Source organism: Citrus clementina, unplaced genomic scaffold (assembly GCF_000493195.1).
Source record: "Citrus clementina cultivar Clemenules unplaced genomic scaffold, Citrus_clementina_v1.0 scaffold_3, whole genome shotgun sequence".
Taxonomy (NCBI): Eukaryota; Viridiplantae; Streptophyta; class Magnoliopsida; order Sapindales; family Rutaceae; genus Citrus; species Citrus x clementina.
In genome coordinates, this window is record NW_006262339.1 from 27,265,168 (window position 1) to 27,288,600 (window position 23,433).

A 23,433-nucleotide genomic window follows, 5' to 3' on the forward strand; every position below is an offset into this window, starting at 1 on the left:
AGCCGACAACACTCTTCTTCATTTCTTCATTGTCAATTTCCTTCTTGGAACATTGCTCCATTGACAATTTACTGGAAGTAAATTTCAATGACAATTTACTGGAAGTAAATTTCCTATGACCCTACAGGTGACTAATTAACGAGAACTTGACAATGACAAAAGAAAGTGTATGAGCTTTGCAGGCTGGCATGCCAATATTGACTGTATGGTGGAGTCCACTGGGACCACATCACATGGTCAGTCTTATCTCTATTCCTCAATTTTCAGTATTCCATACATCAAACCAATTTCAGTTTTGTTATCAATTATAATTTCATTGTTGGTGACGATTCTGATTCCTTTCTTTCTGACAAAACGGAACCATGGTTGCTGTGGGAGAGATCTTACTCAACGCCTTCTTTCAGGTGTTGTTCGACAGGTTGGCTTCCCGCGATTTGCTCAGCTTTGTCCGTCAACTTGGAGGCGGGGTCGATTCCGAGCTCAAGAAGTGGCAAAGAAAGCTGAAGATGATTCAGGCGGTGCTCAACGATGCGGAGGAGAAGCAACTGACTGACGAGGCTGTGAAGATGTGGCTGGACGATCTCCAAGACTTGGCTTATGACGCTGAGGACATTCTTGATGAGTTTGCTACTCAAGCTTTGGAAAGCAAGTTGATGGCGCAAAATCAGGATAGCTCTGGCCAGCTTCTCAGTTTCATCCCGGCTAGTTTGAATCCGAATGCTGTTAGGTTCAATTATAGCATGAGGTCCAAGATTAACGATATTACTAGCCGGTTGGAGCAACTCTGCAAAGAAAGAATCGAACTTGGACTGCAACGGATTCCTGAAGGGGCATCATCAACTGCTGCTGCTGCACATCAGAGGCCACCCAGTTCAAGCGTCCCACCAGAACGTGAAGTATTTGGAAGAGAAGAAGATAAGGCCAAAATTCTTGATATGGTATTGGCCGATAGCCCAAGTGATCATGCCAACTTTGCTGTAATACCCATTGTTGGCATGGGCGGGATAGGAAAAACAACTCTCGCTCGGGAGGTCTACAATGACAAGGCCGTTGGAGATTCCAAGTTTGATGTAAAAGCATGGGTTTGCGTATCTGACGTCTTTGATGTTTTGGGCATCTCAAAGGCACTTCTCGAGTCAATCACCCGCAGGCCTTGTCTTCTAAACAGTTTAAATGAAGTGCAGGTTGAATTGAAAGTAGCTGTGGACGGAAAAAGATTCTTGTTGGTCTTAGATGATGTTTGGAACGAGGACTACAGCTCGTGGGTAGACTTAAAAGCTCCATTCTTGGCAGCTGCACCAAACAGTAAGATGATCGTCACCACACGCAATTCAAATGTTGCATCAATAATGGGACCAATTGAACATTATAATCTCAAGAGACTGTTAGACGATGATTGCTGGTCTATTTTCAAAACGCATGCATTGGAGGGTAGAGATCATAATGCACTTGAAATCTCAGAATCATTCCGCAAGAAAGTTGTTGGCAAATGTGGAGGCTTGCCCCTTGCTGCAAAAACACTCGGAGGCCTTTTGCGTACGACGAGGCATGATGCGTGGGATGATATATTAGAGAGCAAAATATGGGATTTACCTCAACAAAGTGGGGTTCTCCCAGTATTAAGATTGAGTTACCATCATCTTCCTTCTCATTTGAAAAGATGTTTCGCTTACTGTGCAATCTTTCCAAAAGATTATGAATTCAATGAGAAGGAGGTGACTTTTTTATGGATGGCCGGAGGAATTATTCGACAGTCAAGAAGCAAAGAGCGGCTAGAAGATTGGGGTAGCAAGTGCTTCTATGATCTGGTGTCAAGGTCAATTTTTCAGCAAACAGCAATCTCTGATAGTTCTAAATATGTAATGCATGACCTTATTCATGATCTTGCTGAATTGGTCTCTGGAGGGACCATTTTTAGGTTAGAGAAGTCCCCCAACTTGTCGTCAAGGGGATTTGAAAGAGCTCGCCATTCTTCCTACGCCAGTGATTGGTGTGATGGTAGAAATAAGTTTGAGGTTTTCTATGCAATTGAACATCTACGAACATTCTTGCCATTACGCATAAGAGGTGGCACTAATACTAGTTACATAACTAGAACGGTTCTATCTGATTTGCTGCCAAAGTTCGAAAAATTGAGGATGCTATCTTTACAAGGATACTGTATTGGTGAGTTACCGATTCCATTTGAAGATCTCAGACTTTTAAGGTTCCTCAACCTTGCTGACACTGACATAAGAAGTTTACCCGAGTCAACATGCAAATTGCTGAACTTGGAAATTTTGATATTAAGAAATTGTTCCCGCTTGATAAAGCTTCCACCCAAAATGAGGAATTTGATCAATTTACGCCATCTCGATATAAGAGGTGCGACGTTGCTGAAGGAGATGCCATTCGGAATGAAAGAGCTGAAGAAGCTTCAAATATTGTACAATTTCATTGTGGGCAAGGGTGAAACCGCATGCGGTTTGGAAGAATTAAAAAGTTTAAACTTTCTTTGTGATGAACTTTGCATTGCTGGATTAGAGAATGTGAATAATCCACAGAATGCAAGAGAAGCCGCATTATGCGAGAAGCACAATCTTGAAGCACTGACTCTAGATTGGGGGTCTCAATTTGACAATTCTCGAGATGCAGTAGTAGAAGAGCATGTACTGGAAATTCTACAGCCTCATAAACGTATAAAAAAAGTGGCAATCAGGAACTATAGAGGTGCAAGATTTCCACATTGGGTAGGAGATCCTTTGTTCTCCAAAATAGAGTTCCTTGAATTGGAGAACTGTGACAATTGTGTATCTTTGCCATCGCTTGGCCGTTTGAGTTCACTTAAACACCTTGCTGTTAAAGGGCTGAAGAAACTAAAAAGCATAGAGTCTGAGGTTTATGGGGAGGGTTTCTCAACGCCTTTTCCATCATTGGAGGTTCTAAGTTTCGAGAATTTGCCAGAATGGGAGCATTGGGACACGGATATCAAAGGAAATGTGCTCGTTGAAATGTTTCCTCGTCTCCATAAACTTTCCATTGTGGAATGTCCCAAACTCTCTGGGGAACTGCCTGAGCTCCTGCCCTCCTTGGAGACACTTGTTGTTAGTAAATGTGAAAAGTTGGTAGTTCCATTGTCTCGCTATCCGATGCTCTGCAGATTAGAAGTTGATGAGTGCAAGGAACTAGCGTGCGGTCGTCCAATTGATTCTAAGTTGATAGAGTCCATGACTATTTCAAATAGTTCATTAGACGTGAATGGACGCAAGGGGATGCTATATGATGGTCCAGCTGGCTCTTCACTGCCAAAGCCCATGACTACTACAAATGTTTTGGAGTTTGGAAAATTATTGAAGCCCATGATTGCTACAAATGCTTTGGTAATTGGCAATTCTGAACAGCTCAAGTCATGGAGTTTTTTTATTGAACCAGGGCTACATTTGCTCGCTCACAATGAGGAGGTATCAATTGAAGAAAGTTGCGTACGTCTTGTTTCGGTTCCAGAGATCAATTTCTTTCCCAGAAATCTGCGCTCTCTTCGAATTTGCAACAGCACAGCTTTGAAATCCTTACCCGAGGAAATGATGGAAAACAATTCACAACTGGAAAGGTTGTATATCAGAGATTGCGACTCTCTAACATTCATCGCAAGACGGAGGCTACCAGCATCTCTTAAAAGGCTCGAGATAGAAAATTGTGAGAAATTGCAACGTCTGTTCGATGATGAAGAGGATGCTTCTTCTTCTTCTTCTCCTGCATCCTCGTCTTCCCCAGTGATGCTGCAACACCTGAGTATAGAGAACTGCCCAGAGCTCACCAGTTTATCATCGGGTGTCCAATTCCTTGAGGCGCTTGAAGACCTCGAGATACAGCATTGTCGAAAGCTGGAGTCAATACCGGATGGCCTGCCCAATCTTAAATGTTTACAGAGCATTTATATACGGGATTGTCCAAGTCTTGTTTCCTTCCCAGAAAGAGGGCTTCCCAACGCCATTTCAAGTTTTGACATTTCCAGATGTGACAAGCTCGAAGCCTTGCCCAATGATTTGCACAAACTCAACTCTCTTCGAGGGTTAAGCATTCTGCGGTGTCCAAATCTTGTATCGTTTCCAGAAGAAGGTTTTCCTACCAATCTAACATCACTTACAATTGGATATTTCAAAATGTATAAGACACTCGTCCAGTGGGGGTTGCACAGGCTTACCTCTCTTCGAGACCTCTGGATCATTGGATGTGATGATGAAGCAGAGTGTTTTCCAGACGAGGCGATAGGAATGACGCTGCCCACCTCTCTCACTGTACTGGGCCTTACGGGATTCAAAAATTTGATATCTCTGTCTTCGACGGGTTTTCAGAGCCTCAACTCTCTTCGATCTTTGTGGATATTGGGTTGCCCAAATCTCACATCATTCCCAGAGGTGGGCCTACCATCCTCACTTTTGGAATTACACATTGGAGATTGTCCAAAGCTTAAAAAAGCGTGCAAAAGAGATCAAGGAAAAGAGTGGCCCAAAATTGCTCACATCCCTCTGGTTTTGATAGACGGTAAATTCATATACGATCCAGAAGCAGAGGAGTAGATTCTACTATTAAGGTCAGTTGATTTGTATTATCAGCAATAACAAGCTCCTCCTATTTGTTAAGGTAATCACTCACAGATGAAATTATAACTTTTATCTTAAATTTATTGCCATTGACAGATGGACGATTTTTAGTCCAAAGTTTTGTTATTCACTTCAATCAAAATTTTAGATTGCAGATTTTTGTCAATTATTTCATTTTTTATTTTATTTTAAAGCAGAATTGGATTATAACATTTGGAGCGCGACGACTCTGATGCATGCAATTAACTGTTTTTAATCGTTGGATTTTGAAATTAATGATGGTAAGATGTGTACTTATTTTTTCTTCCGGACAACCTTGCCTTCTTTCTTCGGTAGCATATCTAATGAATATTTCTCTGTTTAGTTAAGGATGAATGCTTGGAGTGGAGTATTTGATAACATTTCTGCCGTAGATGAATCCTTGAAGAAATGCCTGCACTTCCTGAGACCAAATACTGGTCTGATTCAAAACAGCACCTGTCCCAGAAAATATGATTCAAGACAAAGCCATGTTCTGAAGCAGAAATGATGCATTTCAAATTTTGAAATGATGCAGAAATGATACAACAGTTGCAGTATCCGAGGTACCTTTTCCATTTAACTGGCCTTTATTTGTTTTGCTTGTGACTTAAGAACACATCATTTTCCAGAGATTTGGAGAAGCATCTCAAGATGCTTAACAAACTTGACAAGCTTCAAGATGCACTTGCTCCCAAGCCTTGATTCTTCACAATGGAAAACCTGTGAGTACACTTATGCCCGCAATTATTGTTAAGTGTTTGCAATTTTGATGCAGCGAAATGGTTTGTGGATGCAAAGCTTTAAAACTGTTAAGAACTACCCTGCAGGCTTGTTGGATGTTGTATACTTCAAAAGCCACCAACACCAAGAACTACAACAGCAAGACTAGGTTTGCGTTGCTTCAATCAGCTGAAATAATGATGCAAATTGACACTATCAAGCTGGACTTAGAGACTAGTCAGGTCAATCATCCATTTCATCAACAGTTAATGTCATGATGGTGGCTATCAGAGGAAACAAAAGATCTGTTGGAATCAATTCAAACAGTGAGAAGCATGAGAGGAGCTTTGATTATAAATAGGCTCAATGAGCTCATGCTGGTAAGTGGTAATTAAGAAATTTGTGAGCTTAGTATAGTTTCAATTTTTTTCTGTTTGGGATATAGTTGATAAGTTGATACTCTGATTAAGAAGCCTGATTATAGTAGCTGACTGTGCTAACTGCGTTCTTTTATTTTTTATTTTTTTGGTTTGCTGTCGTTTTTTCTTTTGATTATTTGTTCAACATTAGATTGATCTGTTGAAGACTTTGAGGAAGATCCAGACTTGGATGCAGGCGTGCAGCTCTTAATAGGTGAGACCAAATGAATGCTTTAACCATGTTTCTCACTTATGACAATGCACGGATCGAAGGCATCTGAGTTGATCCAGAAAATGAGATGGAAATACGTCTCTGTTTTCATAAAACAGAACAAATAGAGATCTCTGATCACTCCTGAGAATTCATTGCATTGAAATTTCTACCATTGCCAAACATAGAATAAACTGGGGATACATTAGCTTTAGACTCAATTTTGAGGAGGAAGTTTGTACTTGCAGCCTATAAAATCATATCCCTGTTGTATGTTTCTTTGGGAAATGAAAGATTCTGTGTGTTCTTTTATTTCAAGTTTGCTGAAATCACATTTGTTTTCTAAGATGCTTTACAGAAGGTACCAACATCATTTTCAAAAATGCTGGGGTAAGATACATCGTGCAGTGCTCCTCAACATGAGAATTCCTGGCCGCATTACCCATATGTGGAATGATCTGAGAGTACAACCGTGAGAATGTTGTAAGGAGTACACAACCAGATGTGAGTAGTTTGAAAATGAATTCGCATGGAATGATTTCTTGCCAGTGCAGAAATGGCTTGGTTCAAAAGTGCTCAGCTTCATTGACACTCTTCGGTAGGCCTCTCCGTCCTTCCATTCTTAACTACAATACTACTCTTGTCTGTCTAGTTATGGAATCTCTCTTTTAATCCTCAAAGTTTGAATTATATTATATTGCCTCTGTGTTTCCGCAGAAACTGAGTCAGTTGGTGATCCTTCAAAACAAGAAAAACCAAAAACAGATACAGCGCGCGATAAGATAATGAGACAGATGGCTCCCGTTGCTGCATGCCACTTGCTTGTGTGCGTATTGGGACCATCATCAACAACACTGATGTAAACCCAGCTCAAGGTGGGAAGCTAGTTCGAGCTGCAGGGACGTTAACCAAGATTTTGAGAAAGAACCCACTTCAAGGTATTGCTTAGTTAGGCTACGTTGTGGAAATGAGAAAGTGATTGACCCTAGATGTCGCGCCACCATTGGTACAGTGTCTAACCCCAGCCATGGAGCTAAAAAGCTTAGTAAGGCAGGTCAGAGAAGTTGGTTGGGTCGAAGAGCTGTGGTTAGAGGAGTAGCCATGATTCCAGTTGATCACCCTCATGTTGAACGAAGCAAAAGTAGCGGTAACAATGGAAGGTGTTCACTCACACCTTGGGGCAAGCCTTGTAAGTCTGGGAATTAAACTGCATCTCCTAAGAAGAAAGAGAAATCAGCTGTCTGATAATATTGTCCTTTTCTGCTATTTGGTCTTTTTAACATTGTTACACTGTTTTTACATCTTTGAGGTTAGTTTTAGACCAATTTTTAACTGATCCATAATAAAAATTGAAGTTTAATTTTTGATTAACTTTCACTGGTTTTACTCTTCTGTCACTTCAATTTAGCATTGATTTAAGATGCTGAATTCTGTGCTTGGAGCTTGTAAATTGGAAAGAGATATTTTGGGATAGAATGTAGATTTTGTGTTTTGCTTTCTCAAGCTAGTTGTGACTTCTTAAAAGAGTCAATCCATGTCTTTATATATTTTTCTTTTGTCTTGATTCTGTTTCTTCATACAGATTCTTATTTTATGCTTCACATACCACATGAAAGATGAAAGCTTTTTCTGTGATTAGAATTGAATTGCATCATAGTAACTTTAAACCACTGTGACATTTTTATAATAGCAGTCTAAGATCTCCTTGAAGGATTCAAAAGCATTTCATTCGATAGTCTTGGCTTCCATTATAAACTCCTTTATATAGATTGGTTGGTCTCTGTTAAAAGCAATGCCTGTTTTAAGTAATCAAAATTTGGGGTTATTTCTGAAGTCTTCTGTATCATCTGACTAAATTACATGAAAGCACACTTGGCTACAAAAATACATTTGGGGTTATTTCTGAAGTATTCAATAACACCTTTTCCCCCTTTTTCCCCCATGGTGGTTTTTTTTAGTTCTCTTTATAGGTTTCTGAAGTAATTCCAACATAAGCATTTTTTTCAGAAGCACTTTAGATGTGTGGCATTTAGAAAATCTCATTCCAGTGTTCACACAGTATAAAGCATAGAGAGTTGGATTCATTTTATTTACGTACATGTGCTAGTGCCCACTGGCATCCACTTTACTTGTATCGGTCAAAAGTTTTATGCAATACAATATTAGCGTCGAGGAGAACGGGTTGGTGTTGGTCTGAATTCTGATATTTGAATAAATATAACAGCTCATGTGACTCCACCACTTTTTACTTGTTCTGTAGTCTGTACCTACCTCCATTGTCGGCACTGCCCATACAAGGTCTTTTAGCTTTTTAAAAAGTTTCATGATATTCCTTAGTTCACATGGATTTCTACAGTTTGTAGAAAACCTAATTAGGGCACATTTAATTAATATGCAGAAGATTCTTTTTTCTTGCTCACCAATAATTCTTTGTACTTATTTGAAAGATGTGTTTCAAAAAAATTAAAAAAAAAATATTTGAAAGATGAGAAATCCCTTAGCCGAACGACAAACTCATCTATCAGTCCTATAAAAAAAAAATAAATAAATAAACTCATCTTTTAGTGGTTTTTTTTTTTTTCACTTGTATTCAGTCGCACAAGTGAAGATTGTGGGCAATTTTTCCCTTCAGTAAAATTCGAATAGATGTTTTTATTCACACAAATTTTCGAGCTATGTTTGGGAAACCCTTAAGACTTTGTTACGATGATATGTATCTAAGCTTTCAACAGACCGTTGAGGTCTTATTATCAAAATACTATAAATTTACAATTCGATTTTGATAAGGACTAGTTTAATAATGCTGTAATTTTTAAAATAATTACCGTTTACTGTGTTGTAAAAATAATCAGTTATGAAAAGAATCAATTAAATATTTGGTAAATTTTATTTTTAAAAGTGCTTTGAATTTTAAAAATAGTCATATGTATTCAGAAAATCTCACTTCTAAAATACTGTAAGAATGCAAAAAACTTAAAAAGACAAATGTATAAAATTTATTTACACATGCACTTATAAATATGTGTATATAATAACATTTTATGTGTACATATAATAATTGATAACTAAAATAAATATTTTTTTTATTAATTATTTTTTTGTCTCAATATAATTGGTAATACTTTTTTTAATCTTCGCATCCTAAGTTTTTTTTTTATTGTTTTGTACAAAATTCAAGGTTTGGACTTTTATAAAATGTCCACTCAAAAATAAATTGTTTTCTAACTAAGATTTGTTGCTAATGTATAACTCAAAGTAATACTAGATATTTGTAATTTTATTTCAAAATTTTTATTCAAATGATATGGTAACTAATGTACATTAGTTGATAGCAATTTTTTTTTTTTTTACAATGTTCAAATCAATCAATTGCATCATCTCACCATTTTATCAATTGCATCATCTCACCATTTTTTTATGATGTCGTGTTATTTTAAACGAATTTTTTATTTTTATATAAGACATTCTATGTTTAACATCATTTGCATAACTTGACCTTTTTTTTTTCCTACAAATAGTAAGTCAAATTTACTCACCCTATTTCTACCTAAAATCTACCTAACACTCATGCATCACTGTAAAACAAATCCAAAGATTGCGGTACGTTTTTCTTGGTAAGAAATCAATAATTAGGTCAAGTACTACTACTAAGCGTGCTCAATTAATTCTAAAATACGGTGATCAAACTCATACTTCACGCAAGAGGATAAGGGCTGAACCGCAATTAGGCATTATTCATCCAAAATTCATTGACTGGGCATTCTTTGCAAGTTGTAGCACGGGACAGCTAAGATTAGCAAATGATATGGACCATACGCACCCATACATTTGTGACATGTGAATCTTGGCATTAAAGGAAAGGTAATGCACTAAAATTTAATAGCGCCCAACTCTTCATTGAATGATTATCAGATCCAATGAGCATCCTTTGATTGGATTAATTTAAGTCAATTATTGGTGGATTGGGGCCCGCTTGACTCTACCAAATCGGGCTCCGCCATATCACCTATTAACGACCACCTGTCCTTATCATAAATAGCAAATGTCACTTGTTTTATTTTGTATTTTACCAAAAGTAAAGTCACTACGAACCCAAATGAAAGTGACCTCAATTTTGGGGGTCATGAACTTTGGATTATTATGGACACAAGAGACAAGCGCAATGTTTCTCATTTATCACTGGATAAGATTTAAGTTATCAACCCAACATTAATAAATTCTGCTTGAGAAGTAAAGTTTGAAGCTTCATTTTGCGAATATTCAATGGTTAACATTTAAGTAATTAACCTGATATTAATCCAATTAAACTTTTTATGTAATCCAAGTCAAAAACATATTGATAAACCTAAATTAATCTAATTGGACATATTATTTCAACTTGAAAAGGTGAATCTATCATTTTTCAATTAATTTTGAATCAAGCTATGTAAAATATAAGCTTATTAAAGACATATTTTTATCATGTTAAAATATCGAAGTACTTCTTACTCATTTCGTAATAACATTAACAAACCTTTTGGTAAATTTGACAGTCCAATCAATTCAGTTGGTTTTTTGTTATTGAAACTCCAACAAAATTTATGACGATTATTAAAAACCCATTAAAAAAAAATGAAGGTAACTATTTAAAAAATTCTAATTGAATTATTTAACAACTACATTTCAACTAAATTGTGTTGCTAATTAACTTCCTCAACTTAAACTATATTTTTCTGAATTAATTCATAACAAATAATGTTAGATATTTTATTCGAATAATAACATTCAACATCCTTATTCTTTATGATTATTGCATAAAAACATATTTTATCCATTTACATCACATATGTTCCTAAATTGTATAAGAAAATCACCAAATTTACTCTTGTAAGTTACTATATCAATGAACATGAAATTCACTAATCATTAAAGTCTCGGAATGACATCATGAGAGGGATTCAGTTACATTTATTGATAGGATTAGATATATGTCTTCTCAAATATTAGTAGGAGCAATTTAACAGATGCAGCTACTAAAAATATAGAATTACTTATCTCGTCAATAACTAACGATATTTTTTATCTATGCTCAATAAATTGTAATATTTGTAGATTGTAACAATTGTTAAAAAAAAAAAGCTCCCTGAGACTAAATGACAAAAGGACTGTTTTGAAATAGATAGATAAAATATGCCCTTATTTGAAAAAATGTAAAACACTAGGGATCTAAATGTTATTATAATCCCATGCACAAAAATACCAAAAATAACTAATAACAACTAACCGAAAATCCCAGGCGTCATATTCCTTTTTTCCGCGTTTTAAAATGCCCTCTGATTCATTCACAGTCAGACGCTGTCGGCATTTCTCTTCTCTCCCTCTCTCTCCACGTATTAAAACATGTAAAGTACGGAAAAATTTAAAAAAATTTTAAAATTACATAATTTAAAAGATATAAAATTATACGGTTTTAAAATTTTTTTAAATTTTTTCGTATTTTAAAATTTCGGACTAAAAAATTATTATACGAATACTTCGTATAACCGCTTTGCGCTTAAAATCTGTGCCTAACAAACTCACGAAATCACTCCTCATTTTCCTCTCTCCCTCTCCTCCTCTCATTCCCTTTCAAATCCTTCCACCACCTTCCCCGCCTCTCTCTCTTTCTCTCTCCCCTCACCGCCACAGCTCAACTTTTCCATGTAAACCACCACGGGCGCCGTCGTTTCAACCTCCCACTCATCCGACGTCGTTTTGTGTGAATAAGATAACGATTTAAATTAAAATACGAAAATGGAGAACTTAACGGCGCAGTTGAAGCGAGGGATATCGCGGCAGTTCTCGACGGGATCGCTGCGGCGGAGCCTGACGAGGCAGATGTCGAGGCAGTCGTCGTTCGATCCGAGGAGGAATAACATGAGGTTTAGCTTCGGGAGGCAGTCGTCGTTGGATCCGATACGCAGGAGTCCGGTTCAGGACGAGTTGACGGTGCCGGAGAACCTTGACTCGACGATGCAGCTGTTGTTTATGGCATGCAGAGGTGACGTCAAGGGAGTCGAGGATTTGCTGAACGAAGGCAGTGATGTCAACAGCATTGATCTTGACGGACGGTTTTGGCGAGAAATCAAAGAATTAAGAGACAGTATTTAGTTAAGCTAATAGTATTTGTTCTGTTTAGTACGTCGTTTTACCAACAAGCATCCCGGCATTGCACGCATTAATAAATTTTTTTTATCTGTTTGGACTGATGGTGGTAAAAAATTCCACATACTTTATATTAAAAAGGAAAAAGGACAAACACACCCCTAATGTCAACTTGGAGGGGGGTCGATTCCGAGCTCAAGAAGTGGGAAAGAAAGCTGAAGATGATTCAGGCGGTGCTCAATGGTGGGTATGACGGCAAAAATAAGTTGGAGGTTTTCTATGAATTTGAACATCTAAGAACATTCTTCCCATTACACATAAGAGGTGGCTCCAAAACTGGTTACATAACTCGTGTGGTTCTAACTGATTTGTTGCCGAAGTTTAAAAGGTTGAGGGTGCTATCTTTACAAGGATACCATATTGGACCAATTCCATTTGAAGATTTGAGACTTCAAAGTATAATTACCCAAAGTATAATTACCCAAAGTATAATTACCCAAAGTGTATACAATAAAAGCCAAATTTAAGAAATTCCTCAACCTTGCTGACACTGACATAAGAAGTTTACCTGAGTCAACATGCTCAATGTTGAACTTGGAAATTTTGATATTAAGAAATTGTTTCCGTTTGATGAAACTCCCGCCCAAAATGAGGAACTTGGTTAATTTACACCCAGACTCTTTTCTTTTGACATGGGGTTAACGATCAAAGTTGGTTTCGTGCGGTATATATTTACAAATTGATAGGTATGCCTGGTATGACTGCTTATGCTGGATTTTATGAGGTGTGCTCTCCTAAGCAAGGAGAGTGGGTCTTAATATGGGCAAGGGTGCAGTTGGTCAGCTTATGGGGCAGTTTGCAAAGTTACTGGGCTGCTATGTTGTCGGAAGTGCTGGAAGCAAAGACCAGGTATACAAACAAACAATCCGTATCAGTTGCTTGATTGTTCCCATTTTGCTTTCAAAATATCTAACTTACATAAGGAAAATTTTCACCATCTCGTCTTTTCTTTGATTTTGAACGCTAAGATTGATCTACTGAAGAATAGGCTTGGGTTCGATGAGGCGTTCAACTATAAAGAAGATCCTGATTTGAATGCAGCCTTGATAAGGTTAGTATATCAGCAAACTACAAATTAGAAGACATTTTTTCCTGAAAATCAAATAACGTTTCTAATTTGACAGGTGCTTTCCTGAAGGCATTGACATATACTTTGAAAACGTTGGTGGGAAAATGCTCGATGCGGTGCTGATCAACATGAAAATCGGTGGTCGAATTGCTGTGCGTGGGATGATCTCGCAGTACAACCTTGACGAACCCAAAGGCGTACACAACTTGACGCGTCTTATTTCGAAACGGGTTCGGATGGAAGGATTCCTCGTATCGGATTACAATAAACTCTATCCGAAATTTCTGGAAATGATCATTCCTCACATCAAGGGGGGAAAGATTGTATACATTGAAGACACGGCTGAAGGTCTTGAGAGTGCTCGGGCAGCTCTCGTCGGTCTGTTCTCTGGCCGGAATCTCGGGAAACAGGTGGTTGCAGTTGCTTCTGAATGAATGAAGGATTTGGTTGTTTACATCATGCTTCTACTCGTCCATTTATTTAATAAAATGGTTACGCTCAATGAGTGTAATTTTTATGATGCTAAATTAAATGTGGAATGTGGCTGCTGGTTTGATAATGTTAAAAGTGCTAAAAAATTTCATGTTAGGCGCGGTGTGCGTCTGTATATCATTTTTAGGTACGGGCATTCTATCTTTTTTTTTAATTAATACAGACACATTCTTAAACTGTATGGTTTAAGAGAGAGTTAAAAAAAACTTTTACCACATGGTTTAAAAGCGTATCCGTATGGGAAAAAAATGAAAGTCCATTGGAGAAGAATTTTATATATAGTCCAGGATATTAAAGTACGGAAAAACTATAGAGTTTTAAAAACTTAAAATTTAAAACGTTTAAACTGCACGATTTATGTGTTTTTCGATGTGATCCCACATTTTAAAATTGTGGATTGGAACATTTGTCTTTGAGGGAAAAAAAACAATAACAACAACTTCTTTTGGAGACCGTGGGGCTCATATGCAGATTCAACCCCGAGCTATACACTGGATCTGGTGGGCTAGGTTTGAACCCAAAACAAGCTCTATTCATTACACGGTTCAGCGGGTTGGTCCATTTGACGCTTCTAACTTAACAATTTAATCATAATAAATTGAAAAAATAAAATAAAACCCACGTATCTAAATTATTGTATTGAGCTATTGGTGCAGAGAATAAGTATATATGAGAACAAAAACAACACGATGTAGTCGCTCGTTTTGTCACTTCTAAAATCAGGACTTAGAGCATCACCAAAAGGCTCTTCAAATAAGATTTTATTACTCATTTGAAGAGCCACATCAATATTTAAAGCTCCAAAAGACACTCTAATTAAGATTCTTCAAATAAGAATTGATTCTCTCTCTTCAAATTTGGAGAGTTAATTTCTCCCTCTTCAATTTATATTTTATTACTTTTCATTAAAGAAAGAGAGAGAAGTGCTTTAATTGCTATTGACTTTTCCTTTTAAAAACTAATTATATGATTAAAATAATATTAACTTATTTCTATTTGAAGAGTCTTTTGGAGAATATCATATTTTTTCACCCTTCTATTTGCCACATAGGTAAGCAAATAGATATTTGAAGAGTAAAATTTATAGAGGCTTTTGGAGATGCTCTTATGATAGAGCCATAGTGTTAACAGTACATCGGTGTATAATTATTTGTAATGAAATTAATTAATATGGGTTTTATGTTGTCTTTGTCAATAATCAATTAAATTTTTCGTTTTCATTTAAATGTTACTGATCGATGAAACATTTGACTGCGTTCAAGTTATCTTTTAATTTTGTGAGATCCACATTGTTTTTATTTCAAAAACATAATTTTTCATATTATTAAAAAGCTGTTGCTTGGGCCTAGAGAAATTGGATTAATGAAATACCTTAAGGGTGTGTTTGACACATTATATTGTATTATGTTGCATTGCATTATTTTATTTGGTGTTGCACTATACTTTACTAATTTTTTTGCAATTAATTTAAATTACATAGTTAGCAAATAATATTTATTAGTGCTTAGAAAAATACTAAATATAGAAGTCTTAAATTTTAGAAATTTAACAATTTTTTTACTATAAATGTTAAAAAATATAATAATTCTTCATAAAGATGGAAGCTTACAGCCTTAAGTTTTTGGAAGCAGAGCATTTATTTTTTAGTATCTTCTAAATATATAATTTTTGAAATAAAGATATAAGCACATAATTTAATCACATAGTCTTTAAATAATATAACAACATAAATAAATAGTTAAAATGTGCAAGATTAGTTCAAAACTCATCTTAGGATGATATAATAAAAGTTTATACACACCACAAGATAATCACAAAATAATAAAGTGATAAAATTATTATAACATATTCACTACCAAAATAAATTATATTAAATAATCCAAGTGAGAGTTCTGTAGTTTATATAATAATATTATTTATGTTATTATTATTAATTTTAAATTAATATTATCCAAATTTATTCATACTTAAATATGTATTATTAGTTATATTACATTATTTTTACATATTAATTATTGTAATATAATTAAATAATGTAAAATTATATTATATTTTTATATACTATTTAAGTATTTATTATTAATTATATTCAATTATAAATTTATTAATAAATTATAGTGCAAAAAAAAATAGAAATAAAAATTAATATTGTATAATAAATAACATTCTGCTCCCAATTTCTGGATTTTAAATTCCAAAAATAGTATTCACGTTCGCCACATTCAAAAATCCAACCTGGGCTTGGAGATTCGATTCATCTCATAGATTAATTTTATAAACTAATGTTTAGTGAAAAATTAACCTTAATGGGTCCTCCTCTCCAGGCCTAATTCTTAATTTTTTTTTAAATTTGGTCCTACTTAAGTGGCTTCTAACGTTACCGTGTCTTTATTTTGTGTACAGTTGTTTTACTAATTTGTCATTTAGTGCAAATAACAGCACTCAACTTGTAATATCCAGTATCCACAAATCAGCCACTTCGGCCAAGGCCGAAGTGGTGGGCTGCTGCCCTCACAATGCTTGTGAGGGCAGCGGTTCTAGCCCCCACAAAAGCATTGTGGGGGCTAAATGTTCTTTATATTTCCAAAAAAATCCTTCTCCCTTGCGAAATGCAAGTGGAGTATGGACATCCCTCTCCTGTGAGGGGTTATTTGTCTGGGCATGTACTTCATAGAATTCATTGTAATAATGTAAGTCTCAATCATGTATATCTGATAGAATTCATTGTAATAATGTAAGTCCCAATCATGTATATCTGATTGTAAATATCAGTGTAATATCTCTGCTACAATAAGCAGTTGTTGTAAATATCTTTCATTGTAATAATGTAAGTCCCAATCATGTATATCTGATTGTAAATATCAGTGTAATATCTCTGCTACAATAAGCAGTTGTTGTAAATATCTTTCATTGTAATAATGTAAGTCCCAATCATGTATATCTGATTGTAAATATCAGTGTAATATCTCTGCTACAATAAGCAGTTGTTGTAAATATCTGTGTAATGCAGTAATCTGATGATTAATCAGTATTAAAAAAAAAAAGTATCCACAAATCATGAACTCATTTTTTAGTTCTTTCATGTGTACTAACATTCGTACAAATATACAATAAGTTCATAATTTAGTCCAAGTTGACGAGAAATTCTTGACCCACCCCTAAATATCTGTCCGCCAATAGCGTGAAGTGGCCGGCATAAATTTAAAGCAGCTGGGACATTGTAACTCATCCAAAGATTGTATAACATCTCTTTTTTGCTTTATCGTTTTTCTCCATTTGCATAGTTTCTTATCCTACCGCTTTAAAAACAATTATTCCTAGAAATTTTCATTTATCTAATGAATTTTAAGAAATTTTTCAGCAAACAATTTTTACTTTTTTTTTTTTATCATTGATGGGTAAAGAAAATATTAATGAAAAATGAGGAGTTATTGGCTGGTTCAACGGATTAATTGCAATGATAAATACAGGGAGGATTGGATTATATGGCAAATTTTTATAGTAAATGTAATATATATGCTAACGCTTTTTATTTATGGAAAAATATCTTCCTCTTTTGAGACTTTTCCCACTAAGAAAATTGGAGGATACGACCAAAAAAAAAAAAATATATATATATATATACTAATATTTATCATTTATAGAAAAGTATCTATCCCACTTAAGATTTGCCCCACTAGAAAAGGAAAAACAAATCCCTCAAAATAAAAGAGCGAAATGGAAACAGAACAAAATTTGATTTTGTGGATCTTGTATTGTGTGATAAGTCCGGCATGCAATTTTGGGCCAGCGTACCGTGCGCATGGGAGCATTCACAAAGTATCTCTCGTCACTATCGAAAACTTTTAACAGTCAATACAAATGCTTCCGTTTCATCCCATAAACAAATAAAATTCACATCTGTACACATCTACTTTTCTTTGCTAGATAGAGTTCCTCTGCATTTCCCAATTGCCTAAAGAGAAGGGGAAAAGAAAAAGAGGGCCAAAAAATGCCTGAAATGGTAAGGAACAAGCAAGTGATATTGAAGGACTATGTGTCTGGTTTCCCAAAAGAAACAGACATGTACATGACCGAAAGTTCCATAGAATTGAAGGTACCAAAAGGTTCGAATGGGGTTCTTTTAAAGAACTTGTACTTGTCCTGTGATCCGTACATGCGACCAAGAATGACCTACATCGGAGGATCTTACGTTGAATCCTTTAAACCTGGCTTGGTTAGTGCACTCGCTCATGGCCACGCTTTTCATTTCCATGGCTTCTTGCTCTTTTGTTATAGAAAATTTATTTTTGGTTGCAGTTTGGTTCGACTGCTAAAATCTCGTGCGATAACTGTATAAGATATCTAGAGTTTGAACTTCTTTCACATTAGGGTTCAAGGAAGTTAACTTAAATGATTTTCAAAATTTTAAATGTGTACCAATGAGTTTAATTTCATAGCTTAAACTTATATTTTGATCATACTCTAACTTTGGACAGGAAAATTATATTTTTCCTTTTGTTCTTTGACTTGGTGTATGTTGTGTGAAGTACTTGTGCTTGAAAATTAATTGCTGACACAGAAATTTCTATGAATGCATGCAGCCCATAAGTGGATATGGGGTGGGTAAAGTTTTGGATTCAGAGAATCCAGAGTTCAACAAAGGTGACTTGGTTTGGGGAATGACTGGATGGGAAGAGTATAGTCTCATTACGGCTCCACACTTGTTTAAAATTCAACACACAGATGTGCCTCTTTCTTACTATACTGGAATCCTCGGTAAACTTTTTGTTTGCGCAATTTATGTGAGCAAATTGTGTCTTGTTTTTCATTAGTAAATGTTTTTGATATCTCGATGTGAAGGTAGAAAATTGCATGTTTTGAGTTTTTGCATATTTGATGGAAACACAGAACTATACCTGAATCTTTCAGACCCCCCTTTTCTTTGAAGTTTGAACACTTTTCTTGAATGTATCAACTTTATTTATGGGGTATGTTGCCAAATTGGCAAATCTATTCGTTATAAAACTTTCCTTTGACAGTTAATCTAAGCAGATGTTAATTCTGCAAATAGAGTGTGCCTTAGTTTAGATTGATAGATTTGTCTCCTTCTGTACAGTAAAAACTTTGAGCATTTTCGCCATATTCTGATCAATACACTCCAACTAGTTAGTTCTTGAGGCGTTTTCTGGTTTCGTGGAGTGAGCCAAGATGTATACGTTTGCAAATTGGCAATGTCTTTTGCTTGATGGGTTGTGAGTTGAGAGTGTCAATAGGAAAGTCTCAAAGTGCACAGTGCTCACTTGAGCACCCATATTACTTGGTGACCTGTTACCTCAGCAAACAAGACCTCTGTTTTATGAACTCCAAAAAGTTATTCTGTTAAAAAGATCGAGACAGAGGCCATACTATATTTATTATTGCCATAAAAGTGTGAAACAATATTCTTTATTTAATATTCTAAACGATTGAGCCATTTAGTTATGATACTTTGCTGTACTGGGGCTAATAATCTAAGTCGGTTCAAAGTGGTAAATTTATAAATTGATAGGTATGCCTGGTATGACCGCTTACGTTGGTTTTTATGAGGTCTGCTCTCCTAAGCATGGAGAGTGTGTCTTCATATCAGCAGCATCTGGTGCAGTTGGTCAGCTTGTGGGGCAGTTTGCAAAGTTATTGGGCTGCTATGTCGTCGGAAGTGCTGGAAGCAAAGACAAGGTAGGTTATCTGTGTGAAGTACTTGATTGTTTCCATGTTACTTTCAAACATTTAAATTAAAAAGGAAATTTTCATAATCTTGCCTTTTCTATGATTTTCAAAACCAAGGTTGATCTACTGAAGAACAAGTTTGGGTTCGACGAGGCATTTAACTATAAAGAAGAAGCTGATTTGAATGCAGCATTGAAAAGGTTAGCATCAATAAATGCCTTAGCTTGATGCAGCTTGATGAAGTATGATACATATTTCTGACCAATATACTGCGTTCCCTGATCTCTTACTTGAAATATCTTGGTTTGAGAATCTCATGCTAATGCCTTTAACATTTTGGCAGGTACTTTCCTGAAGGAATTGATATATATTTTGAAAACGTTGGTGGAAAAACTCTTGACGCAGTGCTACCCAACATGAAAATCCGTGGTCGAATTGCTGCATGCGGTATGATCTCACAGTACAATCTTGACAAGCCTGAAGGTGTGCACAACTTGATGTATCTTGTTTCGAAGCGGCTTCGAATGGAAGGATTCATTGTTCTCGATCACTATCACCTCTATCCAAAGTTTCTGGAAATGATCATTCCTCACATCAAAGAAGGGAAGCTTGTATACGTTGAAGACATGGCTGAGGGTCTGGAGAGTGCTCCGGCAGCTCTCATCGGTCTATTCTCTGGCCAGAATGTTGGGAAACAGGTGGTTGCTGTTGCTCCTGAATGAAGAACAAGTTAGTGTTGTATGTTCGTTTACCCTTTGACACAAAACTTCAATGTTAAAGAGAGAATGCTGCTCATACTGCTTTATAAAATAATCAAATGAGTGCAAGTTTCATGATATGTGCTGAATAAAAATATTGGAAATTAAGCAGCTAGCCTAGCTCCTTGTAGTTGCAGTTTGAATGATGCTGCTGCACAACCGCTGCCGAAAAAATCCTTAATAGATGATTAGCGAGGTTTCAAAAATAAAAATAAATGTTTGTGCAATGTGCCGAATATGACAGCCACAAAGAAAGAGCATACAAATTGATTGGTTTTATGTCTTCTCTAGGAGAAGGCTACAATACAAGAAATTGTATTGATGGAGCCATGGACCAAATTTCTTATTTAAACTTTTAATTTTTTTTATTAAATTACTTATGTTATTATGGTTTATATTTTTAGAAATTCTTTAGAAATTAATACAGAACTAGTAGCAAGTTGAGAAATCTACTGAATGGTCAAGATATGATCATGTTTATTGAATTAAATTGGCAATCATCATTTTGATAAATTATTATCGGGATATTTGATTCATCACAGGTGTAAGTAACTAAATGTGCTAAAGAAAAAAGTTAATGAGTTGGACGTGTTTAATATTCATTTGTTGTAATTCTTTTAATAATTATTATGGAAAAAAAAGTTATGGTAAAAAAATTATAATTATAAAATAAAAATTAATAATATATAATAAATAAATTTTTTAAATAATAAATATATTATGAGTTTTTCATCGTTAATTTTTAAGTCAAAATAATAAATATTTACTAAATATTTTAATACCACAACTAATACCACAACTTTTGAATTATAACAGTACAATGTAAATGACAGAGGCCTTAAAAAATAAAATTACAGTCAAGTTTTAAAACTGTTAATGATATTCATAAAGGTGCTCGTCGTGTAAAAACACATGGGACCCAACCAATAAATGCTTATGAACCTCAACTTTCCTCCTCACTGTCCCTGCAAACAATTCTGATTTTCTTGTCTGAGCAAAAAACTGAGAAACAATGGCGGCCGAACAAGAAGCTGTGAGGAATAAGCGGGTGATTCTAAGCAACTATGTGACAGGTTTTCCAAAAGAATCAGACATGAAGATAACATGTGGATCAATAAAACTGAAGGTAGCAGACGGTTTAAAAGATACGGTGCTTTTGAAGAATCTTTATATTTCTTGTGATCCTTACATGCGAGAGCGTATGAGCAAGCTTGATAGACCTTCTTTTGTTGATTCATTCCATCCTGGTGAGGTTAGTTCATCACGACCCATCTCTTGATTTTTTTTTTTTTTTTTCATTTGCTTCAAGTTTTGATGAGTTTCTGAGGTCATTTGTACGGTTTTGGAATGTGAATACAATTGGTGATTTTGGTGCTGTAACTGTCATTAATGATATGTAGTAATTCAATCAGAATTTGGATTTAGTGCTGGTATGATCTCTGCTCATTTTTTAAAATCTTGTGTCCACATGCATTTTTATAATCTTGTACGGTTGAGATTGTATGTAGATTAATCTACGTACAGTATTCTTGTCTAATGACTAGTAACCACAACCTTATGAGACGATCGAAACCAAGCTCAGATCAATAATCCAATCGAGAGAGGATCATAACTCAAGCTTATCGTGTGTGGGAATATTTCGGTTAAATTGTAATCATGATCATGAATCATGCAGGGAAAAGGGAAGTTGAGGTCAATTTATGCACTTGATGGAATTAAAGAACCAATATTTGATTTTGGTTTACATTATTTCTCAGTAATGGTGACTTTGTGATGTTAAATTTATGCAGCCTATAAACGGATATGGGGTGGCCAAAGTTTTGGATTCTACACATCCAAATTATGCAAAAGATGACTTGGTTTGTGGCTTTATGGGGTGGGAGGAGTACAGTGTCGTTACAGCTCCGCAGCTTTTGATTAAAATTCAGCATACAGATGTGCCACTTTCATACTATACTGGGATCCTTGGTAATGATTTTTGCTACACAATAAGATTTGCTTGTAGTAATATCAATACATATGCTGCTTAATGCTTTCTGATTTTTTGCCGGCGATTGTCCATTTTGCCCTGGAGTCTATAATTGAGGGAATTTACTGAAGGAATGTGATTGTTGGGAATTTGATTATTCTAGGTATGCCTGGTGTGACGGCATACGCTGGTTTATACGAAGTTTGCTCTCCGAAGAAAGGAGAATATGTATATGCATCTGCAGCATCTGGAGCTGTTGGTCAGCCTGTTGGCCAGTTTGCAAAACTAGCTGGTTGCTATGTTGTTGGAAGTGCTGGAAGCAAAGAAAAGGTGCTGTTATAACATTTTCAAGTTGTAAATAATTTAATTTCAAAATTGTCTGAGTTGTACATGCTTTTTGTTCTAACCAAGCATCAAAATTTTGATCGTGATAATTAGCAAGTTCAATAATTTTTTTGAATATCTTTTCAATGTAAGGTCGATTTGTTGAAGAACAAGTTTGGATTCAATGATGCTTTTAACTACAAGGAAGAGCCAGACTTGGATGCTGCTCTCAAAAGGTCAGCTGCGACAAATGCTTCAACTATAATTTTTCACTTTAATATATATTACAGAGCTTTGGTAATTTGGTTGAAGTGCGTGAGTCGATCCCGAAATTGTAACTTCACCAGTGTTCTCTGTTTTAAAGAAACAGGAAGTATTAGAAATCTGATTTTTCTTTTATGGATAAGCTGAGAATAAGTGACTGAATCCATTGTCTGGTTAAAAATGTTTACATGTGTTAATATGAACTATCCTTGTTTAGTAATTGGATAGTTTGATAACTTTGTGGAGCATTTGTGTACGAAGTGTCAAATAATTTTGATTGAAATAAGAACTTAGTGGATGCATTCAATGATTTTTTTTCCTTTTTTTCTCTCTCCCCAAGATATTGAGAGAATGATTGTAACATTTGAGGGATAAGATCAAAGTGTCTTTGAGGACACCTCATTGATTGATGAAGAACAAATTACAGCCGTTAGATTATAGTAAAATTAAAGACATGAATAGTATACATTTTTTGTGTGAAAAAGTAAGAAGAGACATTCCTTTGTAGTTTGTACAAAATTGACTTAATGCTGAATGCAAAGTTAACTTAATAATTTGTCTTTAAACTATTATTATTATTGTTTAATCAACATTGACTTTGTGGCACCATCCACCATCTGCAATTGAATATCATTATTGTTTAATCAACATGGTGGAGTCCACTGGAACCACACCACATGGTCAGTCTTATCTCTATTCCTCAATTTTCAATATTCCATACATCCAACCAAT

The 23,433-nt window shown here is 35.4% G+C and overlaps 4 protein-coding genes and 1 pseudogene across 4 annotated transcripts in view; all 5 read left to right on the plus strand.

Moving 5' to 3' along the window:
- Positions 1-298: 298 nt before the first annotated feature.
- On the plus strand, positions 299-7,319 carry LOC18046676 (putative disease resistance RPP13-like protein 1). The gene is made up of 7 exons (XM_006442048.2): positions 299-4,623; positions 4,781-4,864; positions 4,948-5,326; positions 5,432-5,704; positions 5,895-5,957; positions 6,302-6,552; positions 6,672-7,319. Exon 1 carries the CDS (start codon positions 363-365, stop codon positions 4,557-4,559), a length of 4,197 nt encoding a protein of 1,398 aa, XP_006442111.1. The 5' UTR covers positions 299-362; the 3' UTR covers positions 4,560-4,623; positions 4,781-4,864; positions 4,948-5,326; positions 5,432-5,704; positions 5,895-5,957; positions 6,302-6,552; positions 6,672-7,319.
- Positions 7,320-11,551: 4,232 nt separating this feature from the next.
- LOC112100149 (integrin-linked protein kinase 1-like) lies at positions 11,552-12,220 on the plus strand. Its single transcript, XM_024188600.1, has one exon. It carries the CDS (start codon positions 11,727-11,729, stop codon positions 12,081-12,083), a length of 357 nt encoding a protein of 118 aa, XP_024044368.1. The 5' UTR covers positions 11,552-11,726; the 3' UTR covers positions 12,084-12,220.
- Positions 12,221-12,822: 602 nt separating this feature from the next.
- Positions 12,823-13,640, plus strand: LOC112100150 (annotated as a pseudogene).
- A 3,959-nt stretch (positions 13,641-17,599) lies between these two features.
- Positions 17,600-20,190, plus strand: LOC112100148 (2-alkenal reductase (NADP(+)-dependent)-like). Its single transcript, XM_024188599.1, has 5 exons — positions 17,600-17,914; positions 18,282-18,456; positions 19,229-19,395; positions 19,504-19,586; positions 19,730-20,190. Exons 1-5 carry the CDS (start codon positions 17,690-17,692, stop codon positions 20,106-20,108), a joined length of 1,029 nt encoding a protein of 342 aa, XP_024044367.1. The 5' UTR covers positions 17,600-17,689; the 3' UTR covers positions 20,109-20,190.
- A 930-nt stretch (positions 20,191-21,120) lies between these two features.
- LOC18046678 (2-alkenal reductase (NADP(+)-dependent)) overlaps positions 21,121-23,433 on the plus strand; it is a 57,047-nt gene continuing 54,734 nt past the window's right edge. Inside the window, exons 1-4 of the mRNA XM_006442050.2 lie at positions 21,121-21,396; positions 21,935-22,112; positions 22,277-22,443; positions 22,591-22,673. Coding sequence (XP_006442113.2) covers positions 21,157-21,396; positions 21,935-22,112; positions 22,277-22,443; positions 22,591-22,673 — 668 coding nt within the window. The 5' untranslated portion in view covers positions 21,121-21,156. The remainder of the gene's footprint in view (positions 21,397-21,934; positions 22,113-22,276; positions 22,444-22,590; positions 22,674-23,433) is intronic.